Below are 8,630 nucleotides of genomic sequence, written 5' to 3'. Positions count from 1 at the left end.
AATTAAATTAACCTATTCGCGAAGGAAGTGAGAGCATTATGGTCTGAGCCGAATATATGGGCTATTTGCTTAATAAAATGAAACTTGGGCTATTCCCCCAATAAGAATGATAAACTTGGCTAGTTACAACAAATTTATACAGTATAGATATTTGAAACTAATTATTAATAAAATAAGTAACTTTTCAAATTTTCAGTAAAATTGTCCGAGTTTTGTTGTCAAAATATTTTGACACCATCGTAAAAAATTTATCTTTTATATAAATAATTTATCACTTTTAAAAAAATTAATTATATAATCAAAAAAATTATTGAAACCTAAAACTTATACATTTTTTATTATTTCATTTATTTGAAACAAATTTTAACTATTTTACAACTTTATTAATTTCAATTGATTATTTAGCTATAATTTGGCATGTGAATATAATTATCGTGCCAATTTTTTTAGAGAGATATAATATATATTAAATATATGTTTTTCTTCATAAAAAGTGCAGACTTCATTGAGAGAATGATTTTTTTCAAATGTAAAAAAAATATAATAATAAAAAAAGTTGTCAATCCATGTGATACAACTACCCACTGTTCCGATATTTTTATAACTAGCACGCAAGTGGACGTATCGAACAAGTAATAGTGTTACGTAAGTAACAGATATCGATCCCACAGAGACTAGTTACTCTAGCGACGTTAAACAACCTAAAGCAAATTGATTTCACTGTATTAAGGTGGGAGGTGCAAGAATTAACTAGAATAAAAATAACAAGACAGCAACGGAAATTTAACACGAAACTTCAAATAAGAGAAAATGGGGGTCACGACTTCACCGGAAAATTAAGACTCGGGGGTTTCGGGTTCCTACAACTTGACCTACTCTACTCATGCTAATCTCATTCTCCCTACGATATTACTAGCCTCTCTCGAGTGATCTAGCAACCTACGCAATTGACGGATTATATATCCTCTCGGCCTCTAATCCTATTAAAACAATCACGAGCAATGAACACGAGAATTCAAACGATTACATTAAGCTTAAGCCGTCTAGCAACCTAAGAACAAAACGAAGCATGGATTATGAGCATGAATTTTCACCCTCTCTCGAGTGACAGAAAACTCCTAAAAACAATCCTAAAGATGGCCAATCTAAAGAACGCATTAAGAACACATCCACACAAGCATGAATAATTAAGCAAATCAAAGCATAAATTCACCCTAACAAAACCCCCTAACCCAATTCAATCCGGCTACATCGCAACCCCGCTAAAAATCTAGCCTCTAACGGAATCCATAGTTAACGACACAATGATCAAAACAATAATCATCATAATCATAAATAAGAAAAACATTATGCGATTCATGACGGGAAGAATGACACTATCAATTAACTTAGAAATAAAAGTAATGGAGAGTAAGGGAAAGTAAGAAAAACTATTAAAAACGGGAGTTCACGGTTGCTTGTTCGTCGGATCGTCGACTCAACTTCGCTCCCAAACAAAAGCTCTCCAAAGAAAAGTGCAGCCAAAAAAAGTAAAAAAAACTAAAACCAAACTAGAATGAGTTAATTAGGTTACAAGAGGTGTTTTTAGCCTTGTTTTTGTGTTTTTCGGAGTGATCTGAGCCTTCCAATTCGATCCAAGGGTCAAAAATCTTCAGAAATCGCTAATTTCCTATTCCAGTAATCCGAAGGCGCGCGGCGCGCGGTAGTCACTGCGCGGCGCGCGGACTCAGCTCCAAGTTATGCGCGCTCCGCGCATACAACTCTGTGCGATTTCACGGTTTCTGATCCCGTATGCGCGACGCGCGACTAGAGGCACGCGGCACGCGGCGCGCGGTCTCGGATCCTGTCTTCCCGCGGTGCGCGGTGGAGAGCGCGCGGCGCGCGTAGTCGCCTAGTTTCTTGCCCATCTCAATTTTGACTCCATTTTGACCATTTTTACTCCGAATCCCATCATCTTTCTACGAAGTTGATTGTAGATGCTCTAATGCTCCTCTGAACCTGAAATTACTCAAAAACCTACTAAAAACCATTAAAATACTTGAGGACTCATCGGTTTTTGGTTCGGAAAATAGGAGTTTTACGCGTGATAAACGCACCTATCAAATCCCCCCAAACTTAAACCGTTATTTGTCCTCAAGTAACAAAAGAAACAAAAAGAAACATAAAATTACGCAAAAGAAGTTAACCCTACTAAAATTGGTAAATTTCAATGCCTTGACTACACTGATCGACTCATGCTTGCCTCAACTTCTAACCTCAAGACTTACATTGATATAGATATCTGTGGTTTTAAACTCCAAGTCAACTACCAAGTTTAAAAGAATCCTTACGAATACGTGTTAGCCCTCACCGTTTGCAATGTTGTTTTATCTCAAGTAACTTTTGCTTCCCAAGTCTCGTGACCCTCCCAATCCTAAGATGCAACCACAAGAATCGTTTAATTTGTCTTGACAAGATCTTCGATTCGACACACCATACGCCTTCTATTCCCCATTGATCTCCACTAATGCGCACACGTCCTTCCTGGCTTGTCAATAAGTCTTAGCGGCTTGTAATGTTCAGGCTTAGGTTCAGGTGGGAAAACGGATTTTTAGTGGTTTTGACATTACCCTTAGCGACTCCATCCTCACCAAAGCTTCCCCCTATGCCTTCACTCACTCACTTTTCTCAACATTCTTGGCTTTGAAAATGCATATCGAGAACATCTTACCTCTTTAGCCTTTCTTCCCCAAATCCCCCTCAAACTTTGACTCGACCACGACCACACTCTTCAAAATAACATAGACCACCACGCCATAACTACAAATAACTCACATAGGCACGTTGTGTTATTTCTTTATTTTTTTTTCTTTTTTTTTCCTTCTTTTTTTTCTGTATATATATATATATATATTTTCAGGAAAACTAACATGCAACTGAAATAACGGGTTCAATCAAATAAAATAAAAATTAATAAAGTGAAAATATGAAAATGCAACGAAAGAAAGTCGGGTTGCCTCCCGATTAGCGCTTTAGTTAACGTCAATAGCTTGACGGGATATGTCTTCGGTTCACTCAATGGTGGTGACGAAGGTCACCACTTTCTCACTTTCGAACACGCCCCCAAAGTATGGCTTCACCCTTTGAAGCGTTCTCCCTGCCTGTTCGCCAATTCCAACCACCCGTGTGGATGAACATTCACGACTTCGAACGGGCCCGACCATCGTGACTTCAGTTTTCCAGGGAACAGTTTCAACCTGGAATTATAGAGGAGTACCTTTTGGCCCGGCTTGAGGTTCTTCCTGACGATGTGCTTGTCATGCCACGCCTTGGTCTTCTCCTTGTAGATTCTGGCATTCTCATACGCTTCTCGTCGGAGTTCATCGAGGGCGTTCAGCTGAAGGAGTCTCTGTTGGCCCGAAGCTTTGTAGTCGAAGTTTAGCTTCTTCATCGCCCAAAGTGCCTTGTGCTCTAGCTCGACTGGCAAATGGCATGCTTTTCCGTAAATGAGGTGGTACGGGGACATACCAATCGACGTCTTATAGGCTGTGCGGTAGGCCCACAATACGTCGTCGAGCTTAGCGGCCCAGTCTTTCAGAGAACTTCCCACCGTCTTTTCCAGGATTTGCTTAATTTCCCGGTTAGAGACCTCCGCTTGTCCGTTGGCTTGAGGGTGGTACGCCAATGTTTTCCGGTGTGTGACGCTGTATTTGGCGAGGAGTGCATCGAACTGCCGGTTACAAAAATGTGCTCCCCCGTCGCTGATGATGGCTCGTGGCGTGCCGAATCGGGTGAAGATGGTCTTTAAGAACTTCAAGACCACTTTCCCGTCGCTTGTCGGAGTAGCTTTGGCCTCGACCCACTTGGATACGTAATCCACCGCCAGGAGAATGTACTTGTTTCCGTAGGACGACGGAAATGGGCCCATGAAATCTATTCTCCAAACGTCGAACGGTTCTATTTCCAAAATGTTAGTGAGTGGCATCTCATTTCAGTTAGAAATATTACCCGTTCATTGGCACCGGTCACAGGCAATAATGAAGTCTCGGCTGTCTTTGAAGAGCGTTGGCCAATAGAAGCCGCTTTGAAGGACTTTCGCTGCCGTGCGGTTCGGACCGAAGTGACCTCCGCATTCAAGACCATGACAATGTCGCAGAACCGACTCCATCTCATCCTCGGGAACACATCTCCTCACAATCAAGTCTGCACACTGCCGATAGAGAATCGGCTCCTCCCAGTAATACCTCCGGACCTCCGAGAGAAATTTCCGTTTCTGGTACGTCTTGAGGTCGGTAGGCACCACCTTGCCTACGAGGTAATTCACGATGTCGGCGTACCATGGGAGGACGGCTTGATGGACGGCCAAAAGCTTTTCGTCGGGGAAGTCATCGTTGATGAGTGCCGTCTTGTCTAGAACGTGCTCGAGTGTCTCCAGTCTCGATAAGTGATCAGCTACGAGGTTCTCTGTGCCCTTCTTGTCTTTGACCTCGATGTCGAACTCTTGGAGGAGAAGGACCCAACGGATTAGGCGGGGTTTGGCGTCCTTCTTCTCCATGAGGTATCTGATGGCCGCGTGGTCGGTGTAGACAATCACCTTGTTGCCGATGATGTAGGGTCTGAACTTATCGAATGCGAACACCACTGCCAGAAGCTCCTTCTCCGTCGTCGTGTAGTTCACTTGGGCTTCGTTAAGAGTCCGGCTCGCATAGTAAATCGCGTGGAAAGCCTTGTCTTTATGCTGCCCAAGGACTGCACCCACCGCATGGTCGCTGGCGTCGCTCATGATCTCGAACGGGAGACTCCAGTCTGGGGCGGTGATGATCGGGGCGGTGCTGAGTCTCTGCTTGAGGGAGTTGAAGGCTTCTAAGCACTCGGTGGAGAAGGAGAACTTGGTGTCTTTCTCGAGTAGTCCGCATAATGGCTTCGTTATTTTGGAGAAGTCTTTGATGAAGCGCCTATAGAAGCCGGCATGCCCCAGGAAACTTCTCACTCCCTTGACCGAAGTTAGCGGTGGTAGCTTCTCGATTGTGGATATTTTCGCCCGGTCCACCTCTAACCCGTCCTTCGAGACTCTGTGGCCTAGCACGATGCCTTCTTGTACCATGAAATGGCACTTCTCCCAGTTAAGCACGAGGTTAGTTTCTTCACACCTGTTAAGCACCTGAGACAGATTCTCCAAACATTGATCAAATGTAGGGCCAAATACGGAAAAATCGTCCATAAAAACCTCAAATTGTCTTCTCCACCATGTCGGCGAAGATGGCCATCATGCATCTTTGGAATGTGGCTGGTGCGTTACATAGCCCAAACGGCATTCGCTTGAAGGCGAAAGTGCCATAAGGGCATGTAAAGGTGGTCTTCTCCTGATCCTCTGGTGCGATCGTGATCTAGTTATCACCTGAATACCCATCAAGAAAACAATAATACCTATGCCCTGCGAGACGGTCGAGCATCTGATCGATGAAGGGGAGTGGAAAGTGGTCTTTGCGCGTGGCGTTGTTGAGCTTGCGGTAGTCCATGCAGATTCTGTACCCGATCACCGTCCGAGTGGAAATGAGCTCATTGTTGTCGTTTCTCACCACCGTCATTCCGCCTTTCTTCGGAACGCATTGCACCGGACTCACCCATGCGCTATCGGAGATCGGGTAAATGACCCCGACGTCGAGCCATTTCAGGATCTCTTTCCTGACGACCTCCTTCATTGCCGGATTGAGGCATCTTTGGTGCTCCACCGAGGGACGATGCCCGTCCTCCAAGAGTATGCGATGAACGCAATAGGAGGGGCTGATCCCTTTGATGTCTGAGAGTGTCCACCCGATCGCTCCCTTGTGCTTGCGTAGCGCCACGAGCAGCCGTTCTTCTTCTCCCTTGGTGAGGTGATTCGAGATGATCACCGGAAGGGTCGAGTCTGCGCCTAAGTATGCGTAGCGGAGGTGTGTCGGCAATTCTTTCAGCTCGAGCTTTGGGGGCTGTTGAATGGACGGAGGCACTCGAGGTTGGCTCCCCCCCAAACTCTCGATCGAGTTACGTCGGTATGGCATGGCTGCGTTCATGTACTCCACGTGCTCTAAAGCTTCACATTCATCAAACTCGTTAGTGAAATCGATAGAGTTTAGCAAACTTACCTCGAGCGGGTCCTCGGATCGGTGAGAGAAGTCGGCGATGATGGAATTACAAACGTCGATCCGGAAGACATCGTCGATAGCCTTCGGGTATTTTATGGCGTTAAACACGTTGAACACCACCTCTTCGTCTTGCACCCTCAATTTTAGCTCTCCTTTCTGGACGTCGATGAGAGCTCCTCCTGTGGCGAGGAATAGCCGTCCTAGGATTATTGGGACGTCGCGGTCTTCCTCCATGTCGAGCACCACGAAGTCGGCGGGGAAGATGAACTTGTCGACTTTGACCAAGAGATCCTCGATCACTCCTCGCGGGTATACGATGGACTTGTCTGCCATCTGGAGCGTGATTCGAGTCGGTCTCACCTCTCCGATGCCGAGCTTCTTGAAGATAGAATACGACATCAGGTTGATGCTCGCTCCCAGGTCGCATAGTGCTCGCTCGAAGAAGGTGTTCCCGATGGCACACGGACGGTGAAACTCCCTGGGTCCTTCATCTTTATCGGCAACTTCCGCTGAATGATGGCGAAGCACTCTTCGGTGAGGGTGATCGTGCTGCAATCCTCTATTTTCCTCTTTTTCGAGAGGATGTCCTTCAGGAACTTGGCGTACGTCGGCATCTGCTCAAGAGCGTCAGCAAATGGGATATTTATCTGAAGCTGCTTGAACACCTCGAAGAATTTGCTGAATTGGTGGTCGAGTCTCCCTTCTTTCTGCCTCTGAGGAAACGGCAGCTTTGGCGTGCTTGTTGGAGCTGGGGCACTCGCCGGAGGTGGCGTGGCTAGGGGCATCGATACGGGTGGCTCGTCTTTCTCCACCTTCTCTTTCTTCTTGTCGGAGTTGTCAATCACCTGTCCGCTTCTGAGTGTAATGGCATTGACCTGTGACCTGGGGTTGATGTCGGTGTTGCTCGGAAGCGTTCCCTGAGGTCGTGAGTTAACCGCAGTCGACAGTTGCCCCATTTGCATCTCAAGATTTCGGATCTGCGCCGATTGGTTCGAGAGAGACGTCTTCGTCTCGTGCATGAACTCGGTGGTGGAGTTTATGAAGGCGGTCGTTGACGTGGCCAAGTTGGCGATGAGCTCCTCTAGGTTGGTCTCGCCCTTGTACGCTCGAAATGGAGGAGGCTGGTATGGCGGTGGTCGGGGCTGATTCTGTGGCGGACGAGGCTGGGCTTGAGGCGCGGGTTGCATAGGCATGTTGTTTTGGGGACCTTTCCATCCCCCATTCTGGTAGTTGTTCCTTGGGCCTTTATTGTAGTTGTTTTGGGGCGGCCTGTTGTTGATGAAGTTGGCCTGTTGGCCGTTGTCCCCATAAACGCACTCGTCACTATTGTGCTGCCCGTTGCACCAGAAACAGACTTCAGGGGTGTGCACGGCTTGAACGGAGGCTTTCTGTCCCTGGACTGACTTTGTGAGATCCGCCACCTGTGCTGCCAGTGCCTTCATCAGCTCCATCTTGGGGGTGACTGGCATATTCTTCAAGATGCGCCGCTCGGACGGGCATTGATCGTTGTTGTAGGCCAGCTCCTCGAGAATGCTGTGAGCTTCCTCCTCTGTCTTCTGAAAGAACGACCCTCCGGCGGCCGTATTGACTAAGGTGCGAGACGATGGTGAGAGACCGCCATAGAAAATCTGCACCATCATCCACCCTTGGATGCCATGATTGGGACACCTCCTCTCTAACTCCTTGAAGCGCCCCCATGCTTCAAACAATGACTCCCCGTCGTATTGGGCGAACGAATGGATCTCGTTGCGTCTCTTGTGAAACTTCTCAAACGGGAAGAACTTTGAGATGAATTTGATGCGCAGGTCGGCCCACGAGGTGATGGAACCCGGCGGGAAGGAGTTCAGCCACGTCTTGGCTCGGTCCCGTAGTGAAAACGGGAAGAGGCGGAGGCGGATGGCTTCGTCGGACACGTTGTGGAGCTTGAACGTGTTTGCGATCTCGACGAAGTTCGTCAAATGGTCTTGCGGGTATTCGGCAGGTGATCCAGAGAATTGATTCGCTTGGACCATGTGAATTATGCCGGTCTTGATCTCGAAATTCTGGTTACCCGCAAGAGCCGGGAGAGCGATTGCCGATTGCGTGGCGTCGGCTGGTGGTAACCCATATTGGAATAGGGTCTTTGGCACTTCGTTCGCTTCGTTGTTCGCTCTATCTCCCATTGCTCGTTCCTTTGACTGCTTTCTGTTTGTCTTGTAGAATTTTTCAATCTCAAGATTTAGTGGAACGAGGTTTGATGTTCCCTCACTCCGCATGTACCTTCAAAACAGAGAAAATGACACGCCAAGTTAGGAAACGCGTAACGTAATCAAATGGCAAAGCAGATTATTTTTCGACGCTATTGTAAAAAGTCCCCGGCAACGGCGCCAAAAACTTGTTGCGATATTTTTATAACTAGCACGCAAGTGGACGTATCGAACAAGTAATAGTGTTACGTAAGTAACGGATATCGATCCCACAGAGACTAGTTACTCTAGCGACGTTAAACAACCTAAAGCAAATTGATTTCACTGTATTAAGGTGGGA

The 8,630-nt window shown here is 46.8% G+C and overlaps 1 protein-coding gene and 1 non-coding gene across 2 annotated transcripts; one reads left to right on the top strand and one right to left on the bottom strand.

Annotated features, from left to right (window-relative positions):
* Nucleotides 1-6,502: 6,502 nt before the first annotated feature.
* Nucleotides 6,503-8,359, bottom strand: LOC149401636 (uncharacterized). Its single transcript, XM_089610814.1, has one exon. It carries the CDS (start codon nt 8,357-8,359, stop codon nt 6,503-6,505), a length of 1,857 nt encoding a protein of 618 aa, XP_089466940.1.
* On the top strand, nt 7,755-7,858 carry LOC149401637 (small nucleolar RNA R71). The gene has a single exon (XR_016296876.1). It is a non-coding gene; the product is annotated as a small nucleolar RNA R71 (small nucleolar RNA).
* Nucleotides 8,360-8,630: the final 271 nt, after the last annotated feature.

Source organism: Urtica dioica, chromosome 4 (genome assembly GCF_054948205.1).
Source record: "Urtica dioica subsp. dioica isolate 48M chromosome 4, U.dioica_male_clone48M_v1_H2, whole genome shotgun sequence".
Classification (NCBI taxonomy): domain Eukaryota; kingdom Viridiplantae; phylum Streptophyta; class Magnoliopsida; order Rosales; family Urticaceae; genus Urtica; species Urtica dioica.
This window is presented reverse-complemented; position numbering and strand designations above follow the sequence as displayed.

Coding starts and splice junctions, on each gene's coding strand:
- LOC149401636 (XM_089610814.1), bottom strand. CDS start 8,359: ATGCGGAGTGAGGGAACATCAAACCTCGTTCCACTAAATCTTGAGATT.